This window comes from Acipenser ruthenus, chromosome 28 (genome assembly GCF_902713425.1).
Source record: "Acipenser ruthenus chromosome 28, fAciRut3.2 maternal haplotype, whole genome shotgun sequence".
Classification (NCBI taxonomy): Eukaryota; Metazoa; Chordata; class Actinopteri; order Acipenseriformes; family Acipenseridae; genus Acipenser; species Acipenser ruthenus.
In genome coordinates, this window is record NC_081216.1 from 25,918,233 (window position 1) to 25,936,411 (window position 18,179).

At 34.9% G+C, this 18,179-nt stretch overlaps 1 protein-coding gene across 7 annotated transcripts in view; it reads right to left on the reverse strand.

Annotated features, from left to right (window-relative positions):
• The window catches only part of LOC117434624 (paired box protein Pax-6-like), a 24,403-nt gene extending 12,997 nt beyond the window's left edge, over window positions 1-11,406 (reverse strand). Inside the window, exons 1-3 of one of the 7 annotated variants that reach the window (XM_059002893.1) lie at window positions 11,257-11,406; window positions 4,026-4,163; window positions 403-456 (exon numbers count right to left, since the gene is read on the reverse strand). In XM_059002893.1, the coding sequence (XP_058858876.1) occupies window positions 403-456; window positions 4,026-4,038 (67 nt within the window). In that variant the 5' untranslated portion in view covers window positions 4,039-4,163; window positions 11,257-11,406. Of the gene's footprint in view, window positions 1-402; window positions 457-685; window positions 764-4,025; window positions 4,298-4,366; window positions 4,518-7,417; window positions 7,549-11,256 lie in introns of those variants that run through there. The other 6 variants (XM_059002894.1, XM_034057214.3, XM_034057217.3 and 3 more) reach the window with 6 other exon arrangements.
• Window positions 11,407-18,179: the final 6,773 nt, after the last annotated feature.

Genomic DNA, 18,179 nt, shown 5'->3' on the forward strand with positions numbered 1-18,179 from the left:
TGTTTCCTGACAGGAATTAATCATACATGCGCCGATGATGATGTAGTGTATAAAGCGATCATGCACCCACAAAGCAGTTGCTGACTAACATGCGATTTAACTATGATGACAACAGAAGCAACACAAATACACCACAGCAAAGATTCGTCTACTTAAAGGCCGCGTTTTTAAAAGAGAACGAATTACAAGTCATTTGAAAGCTCCGTTGACTTTAGTTTGAGCTCGTTTAAAAATAACCAACAATACGTGACTGCGTTACAGTTAAATCATTTTTTTAAAGAACATTAGCCCAGTCAACCTGCCTTAACGCTTGTAATAAAGCATTGCACTTGTTGCTAAATATCTCCTTGTTTAGTTATTACCAGGCGTATCCCAACAGAAATACACAAAAGTGTTACTTACTGTTCTGCATCGTGGATGCTACACCAGAGTCCCACGTGGCTCGTTTATAGTATTCTATTAATAATAAAATAGCATTAATCAAGGGAAGCAATACACATCAGTTCAACACCATCTGTGTTCATATTTTGAGAACTATACGGCTTTAACATGCATTCATCGTATTTAATCAATTGATTATAACAGTTCATAGCGTATTGTACAGCATGCAAACATGTTGCTTTCTCTTAACATTATCTTTGTGTTGTTTATGTGTAAGTTTCGATGCAGAACTCTAAAGACTTGCCTGGTATTAGTGTTGATTGTCTTCTAAAAACTATTTAACGAGTCGCTCATCTGCTTCTCTCTAGTTAATGTCTTCCCTCTAGGATGAAGCAAAACAGCATACATTAAGACGCCTTGTATGTAGTATCTTTTTCACCGTTTGGCCAAAAAACTTAGGAAATAAACGAGATCAACATCGCAATAGGCCTTTTGTCTGATCTCTATAGCAACAACTATAATTTTAGTCGCATTATATTTGTTACGCCTTCTATACAGACAATTGCACCTGCTCGGTGAAAAAATAAATTGATTACGCATTATAACTGAAACTGGGGTTTAAGCATGGGGGCTTTAATTTCACAATAAATAGCTAGAATAACAATGTTTTACATTGAGCCGATTTGTACGCATTGTATTATCACTTGAATTTTGATAATAAAACGCTGCATCGGCATTGTAACATTTTAGTTAGAATGGTTAGGTTCAACGAGCAGATATTGTAAGAAAAATAATTGGCCGTATATTTATTTTAATTATCGTGCAAAAACAAATACATAGTTTTTATATCTGTTAACTAATTTTGATTAACTCCTCTCTTTCTCTTTAGATCGTATTTTTTTCCCCCAGTGTATTGCGACACACTTTGTCTACGTCGCCTCAGTGCTTTCAAAACTAAAAACAGGAGGGGGTGAGGACTGTTCAACAAAGCCTACTGAATTTAAACAATGACTTCCATTCTGCTTCTATACCCAAACCCAGAGAGAAAAACCCAGGCTCCACAACCCGCAACACAGCTTCCAACTAAACGTACCAACAACTCCCAAACATACAAAAAGAACTGAACAAACTTCTGTTCACCCCTTCATACGGTGTCTGCCGTGACCCGATGACTGGGCCTAGGGCTTTTTTGTTCGTTTCTCTTTGGGAAATAGAAAAGTAATTTCTTGTTATAAATATCTGGAGGTGCTTGTGTTACTGGTGTGAGTTGTTAGGGGTTGTAAAAAGATACAACAGCCCAGTAGGGCGCTCAATTGGGAAAAGACAATTGCAATAAAGAACCCATTCAAGAGGCTTGATAAAAAGAAGGGTGGTAATAATGAAATAGTCATAGCTTTCATTTTCTCCTTTTACCGGATATTTATCCAGCTCTTCTAATAATGCACGTCGAGGGTTCGGCCTGCATCTAACATCACATTACAAAATAAAGAAAACGCGTGTGAAAATCCACTGAAGCAGAGAAGCGAATGGTCTACATACTTCAAAGGACCGTTCTGTCGCTTATACGGAGTAAATGTTTAGAGTACCTTATAACGGCAGAGAAAGTTTTACTAAACTTCTGTACCAGCATGTTAGTATCTCTAAGACCATCAAAACCCATACTTTCAGACATTAGTCTTGAACTAATTGCGGACTGTATTACTATATAATATTTTTCGTAAGGGTGTCACTTCATTTTTCGCAATGAGAAACTGTCTGACACTTGTTAACCTTCCCTTCAGTTCAAAGCGAAACCCCTGCCATTACATAATAAATACACGAAGTTTTAACTGTCAGATATAAGAGACGTCCCCCTTAGAAACCATACTAATGATCTGTAATAATAACCGACGATTAGCAAAAACAACCTGTAATCCACAAAACTCCCCCGGAAGCAACATTCCTGCCATATTTATTCTCTCACATTGCGGCGCTTTCAGAAAATCACACCGAGATATTTTCAGTTTTGCGATGCGAATGAATCTTGTTGTTATTATTATTATTTTTTTTAAGGTTAATGATTAATTTATAAGTGAAAACACTATCCGCCGTTGATGAGGTTAAGTTAGGCGCAATCTGCATTGCTTTTTTCACTAATCTGCAACTACAATCACTTTAATTTAACATGCTTATTTGGGCCTGTAAATTTACTTCTTTCACGTGCCGATATAAATTAGTAGCCTCCCGCACCGTGTTTAACAAGTCACACATATATGTAGGTACAACGTATGCATATTCAAGTAATATATTGACTAATCGACTTTAATGCTTTTGTTTTGTTTTGTGTGTATGAAAAAATAGCATTACACATATTTATTTGTATACCGAACACATAGCTGTATTAATTTTAATAATATATTTTATTTAATTCCTCAGCAGAATTATACGATTTAATTGTAAATAATTTACAGACCCCAAAACACTATTTGAAGAAAGCATAAATGGAAAATAGCCATAAGCATTGCTCAGTTTTCCACAGAAAAAGAAAAATGACAACAGCCTACTAAAACAATAACAAAACGTCGCAAGCTTTTTAATATACTATACGGCAATAATTTACAGAAACATGCTACGTATGCGTTTACTTATATTTCATCAATTTAATTCACGGCTTAACACAAAATATATTCATTGGGCAGCATGCCTTTTCAAGTATATTTTATAAGGCATTTATTTAATTGAGAATACATTATCCAGTACATTATATACATTATTACACCACGATGATAACGTTTTTTTGTGTTTATTTTGTTTCTTAAATTATTATTAAATGCCTTTTCTAATAAGCACGGGTGAAGGATTTATTTTTAGATTTATAGTAATACTATAAGCATTGCTAATAGAAGATGTGTGATTTTGTATTATCTGAAGTTGACAGATAGGGGAATAAGCTCTAACAGGTTCGTAAAGGAGTTTTTCTGGAAGCGCTTGGTTGAATCGCCAGCCAGCCTGATTTATTCTGACACTCTTCCTCACCGGGTCATTGCTGCTCTGTATACTGATCACTGGCTTGGCCTAATGTGACTTTTTACTCTTTTTTGTCTTAAATAAGCATTAAACTTTCCGAAAACACCGAGAAATAAGTTATAGAAGCACATAAATAAGCAACAAGGCCAACCGGCTAACTTCACCAAGCAGAGGGGAAACTCCATGCTACAGCAACATTCTATCGTGTTGTTGTTATTATTATTATTATTATTATTATTATTATTATTATTATTATTATTATTATTATTATTATTTTAAAAGGGAAAATTAACCTACATTTAAGTAATTCAAATGTATAATAAGTGTAGATGTATTACTAATTCTAAATACAAAAGGTTTATTTATAGTGCTGACATAATAATTCCTTAACTCAGATGTGTGCGGCTATATTTATATACTTTTTTGTTTGCACTGCTTACAAAAATATTCAGTCTATAGCTCCCAATGCTATACAGAAAACATCCAAGCAAGACTGCATATATGTATTCAGCTCTACACACAACTATATAAAACTATAAATAACTTTATAATCAATCACTGAAAGTATTATTTACCGAATTCATAAAGGGTTCCGTGTACAAACAAACTTAGGAGTGTCAATAATTATCCGAACCTACCTTCATGAGGCATCCTGAGACGCTGTCAAAACTCCTGTCAATAGCTTTGAGCCCACTGAATCGCAAGGATGGTGACTTTCTTGTACGAGTTGGCAGTAAAATAGTTTTTCCAGTGATCTTGTGCAGAAGCTAAAAACCCTGCGAAGGAGACAGAGAATGATAATAAAGAGGGATGTCAGGGACTGTGGAGAGACACAAAATGTGTGTGTGAGAGAGAGAGAGAGAGAGAGAGAGAGAGAGAGAGAGAGAGAGAGAGAGAGAGAGAGAGAGAGAGAGAGCGAGAGAGCGAGAGCGAGAGAGAGAGAGAGAGAGAGAGAGAGAGAGAGAGAGAGAGAGCACACCTATGCTGATTGGTGATGGTACAAGTGTATCAATGTATGTGTTTCTGGTCTGTGCCTCGCCTCCACTGCTCTTCACTGGCCCATTAGCAAAGCCTGACCTCTATCATCATCTTCGAGCAAAACACTTCCTCTGCGCCTTTACCAGAGCGGGAACTGAATCCGAGCCAGAGCTCTCTATTCAAACCCACTAATCACTCCACACATGCAAATGCACTTCTCTCTCTCTCACACACAATATTGCCTTATGCAAAGCAACGGGCATGCTTCAGAGCTGCCGATTGGATGCCTAGGCAGTTCTCACCGGCTCAATTGGCTCCGTTGTGTGAACCTGAATGTAGTCTTGTTTCCATGATTAAAAAAAAAACCAAAAAAAAAAACGAATTTACACAGTTAGCGAGCAAGCCCACGTGCTGCACTAATTTGAGGCAGTGTCAACATGCAAATAAGATAGCGTTTAAAAAACAAAACAACAATACTATATATATATATATATATATATATATATATATATATATATATATATATATATATATATATAATTCTAATTGAATTGAAAAATAAGCGTATTTGGCATTACCCCCAAAATATGTCTCTAAATATGATTTACTGTTGGATGGTAAATGTAATTTGTATGGTAAATGTATTTTTTCTTTTGGTAGCCTACACACTACTTTGTGCTTCTCTTTGTTCAACGGGGGCTCTATTTGCACATTACAAGATTAGGAGCTAAGGAGAAAAATAACATTGAGATGCTAACGATGTATAAATATTTTTTAACAAGTGCTTTGTCAACTGCCTCTAGCTCGGAGCACTACACATCTTTCTATGGGAAGAAAGAGCCATCAACCTCACTATTTACTTGTGTATCAAGCGCTCTTGTAAAAGGCCTCCAAGTGTACTTACTAAAACAATCACAAACTTTCCCCACGTGCCTTTTGTTGACTCGGAGTTTAATATCACCTCTAAAAGGAAGCCTCAGATTTGCAACCAAAATGAACCGTGCGTATACTGTAGGCTTCTCTCCCTATGATAACGCTCAGTTGCCTGCTTAACGCAAGCTCTATTAATTTTAATTGATCATTTCCAAGAAGCTGCGACACTTCTATGGCTGCCAGAAAATAACAGGGAAAGTAAGTAAATGACTTTGCAGCCATGACCACACACCAGAACTACATTTGTTGAATGCCAGACTATTAATGCACAGCTCAGTAAACTCCAAAGCAACCCCTCAGCGCTTGCATTCGAGGTTACACTGGGAGCACCAGTCTAAGCTCAGGGTGTTCCAATCATTTATTCCAAGAGACCAGAGACAGAGAGAGCGAGAGAGACAGGGGGAATAAGCAGCGCAGAGGGGAAAAAAGAAAGTCAAGCAAAGATGGGAAAAAAAGAAAAAGTGTTGGAACGCGCAAAGCATAAAATGAAGTCGTGGGTGCATACACTTGACTTCTTTTGACATGTGAAAAGTGATAAAAGTCAGACCTCATCAATAAAGTATCTTGAAAGTGAATAAGAGTCCTGACAACCATTGCATTCCTAACTAAAGTACAATGAGGAGACAAACGACACTGCCAAAGAGTTTGCATCTGAGTGAAAGGACGCTTCAATAGGAGCTGGATAATGAGTTGCCCAGACCGTCATGCACTGTCATCTCGCGTCCTGCAGAGAAGCTGCCACTTCTAATATTTTCAAATAACTTGTTCAAATATAGTTTTTTTTTTCTCCCTCTCTCGCTTGTAACCCAATGCCAATTTCCATGACGCCTGTGCTTTGTAGGATAAATACTGGCTTTTGAAGAGGCCAAAATAAATGAGTTTTTTTTTTTCATGAAGAAATTCTTAAGTCAAGTTTTGACTCTGTGCAAGGAAACTTGCTGCATTATTTTACTGCAAACGTTGTGGACGGAAAGAGAAAAAAAAAACACATTTCAATGGAATCTTTTTTTTTAATGTTTTTTTTTTCATTTGCAACTGGCGTTTTGGTTATTTACATTGTCATGTCATATTTCGCTCAGTCTTACAGAAACTATTGGCAAGAACAGAAAATCCAATCGCGATAAAAACAATCAGACACCTGTCGGAGAAAAGTCGAAATTAAAAAATGTCAGGTAAAACAAAATATACACACTGTTATGAGTTTAATCTGTGCCAGTACAATGTGGGTGTTTGCTGTCTCCATGTGTTTTATATTTTCTATTATATATAGATACAGCTGTGGCCAAAAGTTTTGCATCACCTACAATTTTAGGATCGACACATAATAAAAAAACATCATTTAGATATTTTATTTAACATCATGCAATCAAAGACACTGCAACATGATTTCGCAGAATTCTACCGGAAGCCATAATAGTACTACAGTATATTATGTTACATTTTAAAATGTCACATTTTTCAATTGTTGTCAGTTTTTCATATACTGCTTGTAGTTTTCCTATGTGGAAAACTACAAGCAGTATATGAATCAATATGTCAACGCAACATTATTCAGCAGGTTTCATTCGACTTTACGAAGCAACATTTTGTTAATTCTATAGGGTGATGCACGACTTCTGGCCAGAGCTGTAGATTATTTGAAATTCACACACGATTATGAAGTGTTGATATAGATTTGCATGGGTTTATAAAATGGTACTTCGAGGAATATCATGTAAACAATAAGACTGCGTTATACTTGACTTCTGGTTCTGTTAAACAGCAAGTGTTTGCTAAATAATGCTACTTTATTAGATGCCTATTTCCATTTACTTTGTTTTTTGCTAAATAAAGTGAAGCCGCGTAGGCTCTAGACTAAATATAATCTTCAGATACTTCAATGCAGACTGTGAATTCGACGATAAAGCTACGCAGGTACCTATTTATCTGGTGTTTTTCATCTCTAAGGTAAAATACATAGCTAAAAAACATGAATATTATGTTTGAAGATAGGGAACAGATAAAAAAAATCTACAGCTACAGTGGAAAGAAAAAAAAAAACAAGCGTAAAAAAACTCCATATGAGTTGGTAAGTAATTGAATGGTAAATCCTATCGCTCAATTTATTTGGAGTACAAACCCGATTCCTCGTTCTTCACTTCGTAGAAGTGGGAGCCCAGAACAGCTTTGCAATTTTGCTGGAAACAATAGCTCCAATAGATTATGTATTTCTCTGGAAAGCTGTACATCCGCCCTGTTGGTTTCTTAAAGACTGAATTATATATATATATATATATATATATATATATATATATATATATATATATATATATATATATATATATATATATATTTTTTTTTTTTCTACAAATTGCAGACAAAATCGTGACAAACCCTTCTACTAAATCAGAGTGGTGGAAGAGAAACTTGTTAGAACGATAATAAAATTAATCTTCTTTTAGTCCATTTAAGGGGAAAACCTAGGCGAGATCTCCAGGCTACGTTTGCGATTTTACAGACTATCAATTAGCCCAATTCGGATTATCACCAACTAATGCAATGCCTTTAAAAGAAACCCTAATCTTGTTGCTATTTTTCCCCGGGGCAAAGTGGTCTTTGTGCCACTTCTAAAAAAGTTTTAAACAAAAAAAAAATCATAAGGGGAGGGAAATGTTGAATGCGACTGACGTCATTCTTGGAGAGAGAAAGGTCTATTCGAAAACATCAACAAAAGAGACTGGGTGCATTGGCAGCCATTGATTTATCAGGGATTTAGTGAAAGGGGGCCTCAAGAACCAATGAGCGAGTCCAAAGAGAGCTTTATCATCTCAATACTTCTCTAATTGTAGGGCGGGCAGATGAGTGTGAGGTGGGGAGGGTAGGTGGAGGTTTGGGGGTGGGGGGTAGGGAGGTTAAGCTGGGTAACTGAATTGCTTATAGCTTTTACAGGACTCACGATATTTCCTATAGGCTAGTGTACATCATAAAATAAGGTAACATGCATTGGTCTTGCTTAAATACGAACAAAACAACTGCCTGAAAGAACGCACCTGCTTAAAAACTTTACAGTAACAAATCAATGTAAACTTTACACTTTGAAGAGTAGGTCAGGGGCGCCATTTTAACACAAGCCAAGGCTTCTTTGGTACCAGTGCCCGCTTAAGGAACTATTGTTTTATTAACAGTACTGGCTGCTGAATATTCCCACACTACTACTAATAAGAATAATATATGTGTTGGCCTATATACCGACTTAATACGTGCATGTACTTTTTAATGTAATTATAAATACAAATGTGAGGTGTTTTAATAGTACAGTAAGTTATATATAACGTTTCTGAATTTTAAAACATTGTGTTATTGCTTAATTTTTTTAAATATATATGTTTGTGTATTTTTTGTAAATGGCAATTTTAATTTTTATTTGTCTCAGGTTAAATAGGAAAAAAAACACGTATGTGTTTATTTTAGAAAATGTAATGTTTTTGTTTTTTTTAACTGCATATATGGACCACAAACATGAAGGTTAAATGAAAGTATTCCATTTCCATTTTTCAGTTAGCACAATAATTAACATACTGTCAAAATTTATGTATCGATAAAAAAAATGATATAGTGAGAATAGTATTGTGAATTTAAACAATTACTTTAAACACAGTATCATGGCAAAACCAGTGCACATTACAACGCAATTTCCTCACATTCTAATGTGATCAAAATAGTATTTACACCGTTGGGCTTATTCAGTCTAGTTCTATTATTATCTGAGTTGCAAAGCACCTTTTTAATATCCAGAAAAATGACTTAAAGTCCTGTTGTCCAATCCAGTCTGTAATCTGAAGAAATTCACCCTCTCTGACATGTTATTCTAGAATGCTTGTGCCTGCAGGATAGGTAACGCCTGTTTGTGTTTTTAAAAAAAAAAAAACTACGCTTCTGAAACGTCCAGTTAATTAGAACACACTTACCTTCAATAGAACCCTTATTACACAAACTGTCATGCTTTAACTTTTTTTTCCCTGATAATAATAATAATAATAATAATAATAATAATAATAATAATAATAATAATAATAATAATAATTATAATAATAATAAATGATATTGTATAATTCAGAATGAAATATTCTGCATACTTAAAAAAAATCAAGACAGATTTAAATCCTCATTCTGATAAAACAACGATAAAAGAATATAAGAAAGTATTAAAATTGCTAAGGCCAACTTTGTATCTTATCTTATTTCTAATCAAGACATCCGCCAACGCTTCTTTACCGAGTTTGTAATGCTAATGATTGGGCTAATCTGTCAAAACCGCCCAACACTTAATCTTTGTGTTAATCAAGCCACTAAGGAGCTTTGTGCGATTTTTATTTGCACCTAGAGCATATTGTTGAACACGATCAAAAGGCTGAACCACTTCATAATACTTGTCTGTGTTTCACTATAGCAATGCACTGACCATGAGATGCTTTACCAATGCTTCAATATATAATTAGAAACCACATAAACGTGACACCTGAAGACTTCCATTTTAACATGAAACAATGATAGCAGACTACATCAATGTAGGAATGATATTTAGAAACAATATATAAGGACACGTGACAAGGAAGGTATGTGTTTTTTCAATAGAATCATAACTATATAACGAGAATAAGAAGACATCCACATGCACTGTATATATATATATATATATATATATATATATATATATATATATATATATATATATATATGCGTGCGTGCCTGCGTGCGTGCGTGCGTGTGTGTGTTGTTCACGTGTAGAGAACCCTAATGTAATTAAAAACAAATTAGGGTATATTATTATGGGTTGATGCTTGTCAAATTAAATTCCAGGCACACATTTTGTATAGCTAACATTGAATGCATTGCTTGCCCATTGAAAGCATATGCAGGCAAAAGACTATCTGGTCTGAGATAATTGTGTCACAGCTTTTTTTCTCGGCACGACAGCTGGATAAACACAATCTCTAATAAACATCCCTAATTAGGGAGGTGGATCAGAAATGCAGGGTGCTTGATTTATCACAGAGGTATATTGTTCATAGGTGGCTACTTTTCTTAAAGGCATTATGAGGGTAGCGAGCCAATGGGATACAAGTAATACAAGATACGATGCGATGCGATAAGATAAGATAAGATAAGATAAGATAAGATAAGATAAGATAAGATATGGAAGAAATGGAAGTTGTGGCATACATTCTTGTTTGGTTCTAAAACTAATAGTACAGAAAGTGGACTGCGTAGAAAAATGCTACAAAGGCTGGCAATAATAGTCTTTCCTTATAAGATGTGACATTCGTTCTTGATGTCCCGGTACAACAGTTGCTAGATGTGTTAAAGCTATCAACACCCAGCTCTGATAAAAAAAAAAAAAAACAGAGGATTCTGTAACGTGAAGCCAATATTCTACTTCAGTGCAAATCGTTAATTATATGGGATTGTAAAGATCAATACACACTGTTCGGAGATTTAAATTGCTACCCAGACTACGTGAATTGCATTCTTTACTTTTCTTCTGAGCTTAGAGCCCCAAGTATGTTCATACCTTTTAATAGCTGGATAATATCAACACCGTAAAAAGTTTGCGCAGCATGCTACCATATGCAAACTATTGTTTGCGTAGTTACTTTAGGAATCATAAATGGTCAACACCTGTCGTACGAGCTTTGACGTGACAGAACCCGTCCATATAAACACATTTACAACTGTATTACCAATAGCCTGCTTTAATAAACTAATACGTAACGCTAGCACATAAGTTCATAAAATGAAACTGTGTAAACACTGTTTGAAATCAATCTCCAGAATACGCACAAGGAAGAAGGAAAACACTGTTTGAAATCAATCTCCAGAATACGCACAAGGAAGATGAAAAAAATACTAAAGTTAACTAAGCGAAATTATAAATAATTAAAGCAAGATAAAGCTGGTTTAAATATAAGAAAAATATACCTTTAATAGACGGTGCCGATTGACTGACCTGATGGTCATGCTCCGATGAATACAACACTTCTTTCAACAGTCGATAGTACACATCTGGATAGTTTAGTGTCCGATTTTTACATTTGGATCTGCCACAGTTTAAATGTCAATGAGAATAAAAAGACGCTGCCTTGCTTATCTCTAACTTTCCCTTAATATCAGATTCAACTCAGCAGTGATTGGCCGGCGAGACGGAGCGACGTCACCTTGGACAGCACTTATCGTTCTGCTAATAGGGAAGTTGTAAGTAAGCATGGGCCCATGAAATACACACACACACGCACGCACACACACACACACACACACACACACACACACACACACACATATATATATATATATATATATATATATATATATATATATATATATATATATATATATATATATATATATATATAATTTTACTACTAATAACTTGGTGTAAAACCTGTAGATTATTGCCATAAACAGGAGTATTGTTTCTCATATTTTGTCCTTGTATATGATTTCTTAAATTACTAATTTTTCATTTGTATACTTGGGAGGATATTTTGAAAATGTGCAGACAGTTGTTTTAAACAGTCTTGTTTTATAATAGGTATACTTTGCAGTTTGCAGTTCCTTTTGAAGCATTTCCATTCTTATAGTGGTAAAAACAGTATTTCTCTTTTTGCATATTTGTATAGGTATCACACCTCGGTTGTCTTAAGTAAATTATACTGTAATAAACATGTTGCATACGGTAATGAAAGTGATGTTCATCTGGTGCGAAATACTAGACATCAGCCATCATAAAACAATTATTCGGGCAATTAATTCCACAGCCCGTCCTCAAAAGGGAAACATTTTCAGATCGTATCTTCTTTTTTTGGGGTGGGGGTGTTACTATGCATTGGACACACCTGTGCTTTATGTTTTAATAGTATTCCCCTTTTCTTCGCCGTTATCAATAAAGTAAACATCGGGCACGCAAGCTCTCGTTTTCTATTTATTGAATGGGACCAGTCAGGTAGAAAATCAAATGTATACTGGTTGGATACCTGAACCGATGCGGTAACCAGAGTCGAACCAGAGGGACAAAAATCAAAGTGAAACAACTTCACCAACTCTGCACCATTGACTCCTTCTATCTATCTATCTATCTATCTATCTATCTATCTATCTATCTATCTATATATATATATATATATATATATATATATATATATATATATATATATATATATATATATATATATATATATATAGCATATAGGTATGGGCATTTTATATACACATGTTTCCGGTTAAGACACCTATAGAAAATATAGCCAATGGAATATATTGGTTCCGTCTTTTATCTGATTCTCTCTCCTAAAAAAAAAAATCTTGAACAAATATTTTATCTGGGTTATAAACAAATGACCCTTCTCTAAAGTCAATTTGCACACGAGGCCAGGGCAAATGTGCAACAGCGCTCTCGCAGGTTTCTCAGGAAGTGGGCTGTCGTTGTGGCGTTTTTAAAAGGTAAAGTGGGAAAGGGGTTGTCAGAAAGACGTTTGGCTGATTATTTAGAGTAACTATCAGTAAGGTGCTGCGAATCCCTGCAACGCAACAGGGTTCTTGAAGGCAGCGCTGGAAACCTCACGGCTTCAGCCCGCTTATCAGGCTGTCAATAAAATGAGACGAGATCCTAAAGCAAGACCAGGTGCCGCCTTTCCCTCTTTGCAAACTGCGCCGCTCTCCAAAACCTGATCAGGCGTGAAGAGAAATCTGCAGAGCCAGGGAAGCAGCCCGGCTCTCGCCGCTATTTCTTCGTGGACATATGTGCATATGTGTGTATAAGATAGATCGGTATTGTGAAGCTAGATAGATAGACAGGTAGAGATAGAGAAAAAACATGTTCACAGTCATAGCCATTTACCCTTCTTTATTACAAAATAGATATTGCGTAGTCGACACAGGTTTCGTCTTCAATTTTCCGTTTTTGTCTGCAAGCTTAAAAGAGAACTTTCGTTTGAGGACAACAGTTTGTGTTAAATATAAGAAAAGTGTGTTTTGCTTATTTGAACCCACATGGTCCCCGTGTTTTTATTTTATTTTATTTTGTGCAAATTTATACTTGATTGTATTATACCTTTTAGAATTGTTGTCTTTGCCTTGCAAATTGTCAATATATATATATATATATATATATATATATATATATATATATATATATGTGTGTGTGTGTGTGTGTGTGTGTGTGTGTGTGTGTGTGTGTGTGTGTATTAATTATCATAACAGCTTTTTAAATGTTATGATAATTAATACATTGTAATTGTTTAATAACATATAAAGCTACTTATGTTTGTTATACAAACATTTTATTTTAAATAGGACTACTGAAATATAATTGAATAAGTATTTTAGATGCAAATATCCAAACGTTTTAACAGGAATATTGTGGGTGGGAAATAACTTCCTCAACTACTGTCCATTAAATAGCAGGGCATGCAAGGTTATTGAAATAAATACAATCAATTGATATTATATAGTTTATGCATTGTTATTATTGTTTATTATATATATATATATATATATATATATATATATATATATATATATATATATATAATTCACTATTCGAGGAACCTTCATTATATATTACCAACCAATTTATTATTATTATTATTAATAATAATAATAATAATAATAATAATAATAATAATAATAATAATAATAATAATAATAATACATACATACACGGTGTAGAGACAATAGGGTCAAATTCTAGTGTATGCTTTTTATTTTTCAGTGTTAAGGAACTTACAGCTATCTAATATTGAGCAATATTGTTTAAAACATTTAATACACATAGCAGCAAACCTGTGTTCATTCACACTGAGAAAATTGAAAACAAATACTGTAATGATCAGCCTCTATTCTCTAGCCAAGCAGAATGTGAGCAGCAGTAATAAGCACAGCAAGGATCAGTTGTTTAGAGTTGCATTTACAGAGAGTACAAAGTCTAGGGACCTAAGCCATGGTATGTTATAAATTAATAGGACTGATCACAAGACAAAAAAATACAACAGTTCTAAGTTCAAATATCTTGAATAAGGTATGTGTGAATTCTGCCTGTTATTCCTTTATGAAACATGTATAGCATTTTGTTCAGGTTTCTTCCTGGGAAACGTTTAAGCCGTTGTATTAAGCTAAACGATAGCCTATGCATGGTTTCGTTTAAGCCATTGTATTAAGGTAAACGATAGCCTATGCATGGTTTCGTTTAAGCCATTGTATTAAGGTAAACGATAGCCTATGCATGGTTTCGTTTAAGAAATTGTATTAAGGTAAACGATAGCCTATGCATTATTACAGTAGCGTATAACGTATCTAACTCTATCTCTCTCTACTTACACACATTCCCATAACTATAGATATATTGGGGGGTCTGCAGTTGTGGTGTATATTGTACTAACTTTCATACAGAAAAGGACCGTTAGGCTGCAGATACAAGCTAAAATATATTGTTTGGAATTATTAGTTAGAAAAAATGCTAAATGTCGAAATAGTACACACTGATAGGTTATAAATATACCTATAATGAACTTGTTTTATTTATGTAGGCTACTGTAGGAATGCAGTTAAAATGGGGATGTCTTTTTACTGATACAAATAAACGTATATATGTGGAGATGACTAACACCTTGTTTTTAACTAAAGCCTAATGCTATACCTTTATTGCTTAAACGGATTATGTATAATTTCCACCTGAGAAGTACATTTACATCCATTCTAACTATCAATGCTCAGTTCAGAAGCGTTAGTCATTCACTGCGATAAAAGCGATACTTCCCAGAGAAGATCACAGACAGCAGTGCTTACATACTGATTAAGCCTCTTTATTATTTATCAACCTATATTGCAAATCAAAACCTCTGTGCGCGCGACGATTGGGTGGAATACATCACATGGCCCATTTCAATAAACACACTAAAATGCTTTTCGGACTGTCTTTGATTTCATATTTTCTTCTGTGAAATATTTCAATAAGCTTTGCTGTTGGATTCCACCCCCCAGATTTGGACCGAGACATTAGCTGAATTCCCTGGGGCTGATTGGATGCAATTTGCTCGAAGTAGACAGGCACGTCCTGGATGTTAGAAATTCACTTTTGCTCAACGTGACAATTTCGATCTACAATTGTATTTGAAAGCGCAATGAGCATAAAGACCTTCCATCATTAAGCCTCCCTCTCCTTTAGCAAAATAACAAGATACTTCATTTGCCCACAAATACTCATAGAAATTCAACTTGCGACACCTCCTTTAATACAACCCACTGCTTCAGAATTCTTACAGAGATTTAAAATGCACCGCTAGCCCTATATTCCATGCGGATCCATGTTCACTTTGTGCTTTATATCTAGTATAAGAACTGAGTGTATCAAGGGGGTTTGTACTCCTTGGCCCTTGTAATTGGATTAAATATAGGCGGGGATGCATAGAAATACCAAGATTGACACCTGCCAAGTGGATTTCCTTATGATTGATTGTGATGCTTCGTGCCGGCACCAATAATGAAATAAATGGTATGGATAAAACAGCACGTTTGTCATTTCCGTGCCATCAGAGGAGGAAGTCAAAGTGTTTGGCAAGCTGCTAGCTGACAGACACAAAGGGGAGGCGAAATAGGAGCTAACAAAGATATCAGACATTCAGACAAGACGAACGAGAATCCACACCCTCCACAGACACTTTTTCTGTTGCTGTGTGCGAAGTGCTCCCTATACCTCAAGAATAAATACCTGCATTTACATTAAAAAAAATGATGATAATAAATATATAGAGGAGGATAAAGGTTTATGGTCTGCTTTCTGAAACACATTTTATATATTATTCTGAATCACTTGTACATTACCTTGATACTCTCGTTTAAGGAGTTTGACTGGTGCTTTTAGTAGTTTTTATTAACCTCAGCCGGCTTGGAGGCGATTCCTGAAAAGGACACTTTTATTTAGGCTACATTTCTATACACATCCTCCCTTCCTAAAGGAACGCAATATGGCAACTGAGTACTCATGGCCTGTTAAGCAGTGATCAATAAAGGAGGCACAGCTGTGTATCAGCAGCACCCAGGTGGCACATTGCTACTCTGTTTTCTATATATCTTCATTTGATTAGCTAGCCCATACCCACTCCCTTAATTAATGGGTTATCAGAAAATATAGTTCTGTCTTTACCTTTAGAGGGCTTACTGGTATTTGCAATGCAGTTTAGATGAGATGAAGGTCTAGACGGCAACTGATATCATTTAGTTTAATTCAGGAAATAAACAGAGAATCGGGCTGTTGTTTTAGCTTTAAAAGGTTTTAAATCGTGCTAATGGGGTGTGCATGACTTGTATCGCAGGGCCACTGGTCTAAACCTGGGTTTAAGGTGAACTGACAGGCAAGGGTTGGGGCGTTTCCTCCCAAAATGATGATGCAAACGACCTTGGCGGGTTATTATTCCACACTGCCCAGGAGCTGAACGTACACCTTACCTTATGTCGCTGTCATGCCTCACCTTGATGACAGGTTGATGTGCACCTTATGGATCTTTGTGTCACCATAACACTTTAAAATATGGTAAACACAGCACATTTGTCACCACTGAAACGACTGATTTATGATTTCTTAAATACATGTATGTTGCTCTAACTATGGTTGACAGCATCACAAACTTAAATATGAATATTATACCGTAGGATAGACACACACAAAAAAAAGTGTTGGTACAAATTGTTTCAATTAGTGATGCATAGGACTAATTTCAAAAATATTTCCTCTCATTAGGCTAAAATATTAATTAATTAAATTAAAAAATCATCAGTAATTCAATTTTTGTTACTAGTAGGCTACTTAAGCAGCATACAGATTTACAATGAATGTTCATCTCATCAGTAAACTAGCTGTAAATATCTAGTTTATTGATATAACAAATCGACTGTCAATACATTGTATCATTGTATTATTTTCCAGTTTTGATTTTAAATCAGTAAACTCACTTGCTAGCTGACTATAGGAACAAATCATACACTTTATAATTTCATAATAGAAGCCACAAGTACTGTACATATCTAATCGTAGGCCTACATCTTCCCCTGTGTTGTAATTACACATGAACCCATTCCCTTAAATTAAACCTTGCAAATAATGTGAAGCCGTGTGCAGGGCACCACCAAGTTACATCGAATTAGTTTTAGCCTGCTTGTGCTCCCCAGTGACTAGCTCTATCAACATTATAATCTCAAGCGCAGTTTTTTTATGTACACACTATTGTTAGTAAATCAATTGCTTGGGTCTGTGGAGACACTGACCCCTGGCAGTTCAGCGAAAGTGTAATTATCTCCCTATATCTTGAAAAGATTTAAAAGATTGCATTTCAACTAAATCTATATCAATGCTAATTATTTTCCCTCCTATAGACTCCAGGTGCTTCAGCCCTGCAGAATGCTTTACAAATAGCAATTGCTATGTGAAGGACCAAGTGAGATGATGCCCCTCATAAAATGATACTTATTTCTTCCTCAGAATCGTGTTCAGATATGACAAAGTTAAACAATGCTGAATTAGTGTTAAACAAAGAATCTTATGCAACAGATTGTAAAAAAACTTTTTAGTATTCACTTTTTTTGAACATCTAAACTATATTGTTAAGCAATACTGCAAAAAATAAACACAAACATGTGTTTGAAATCTGTTGCATATATATATATATATATATATATATATATATATATATATATATATATATATATAATTCTTAAACATTTAGTTGTACAGTGATGAGCTTTACAGCAAACCTACAACATTTGAATCTAAGTTGGGGTCAATTCCATTTTTTCAATTCCATTTGTAATCCCATTTCCCTTTTAATCAATTCAATTTCCTATTGCAATAATTT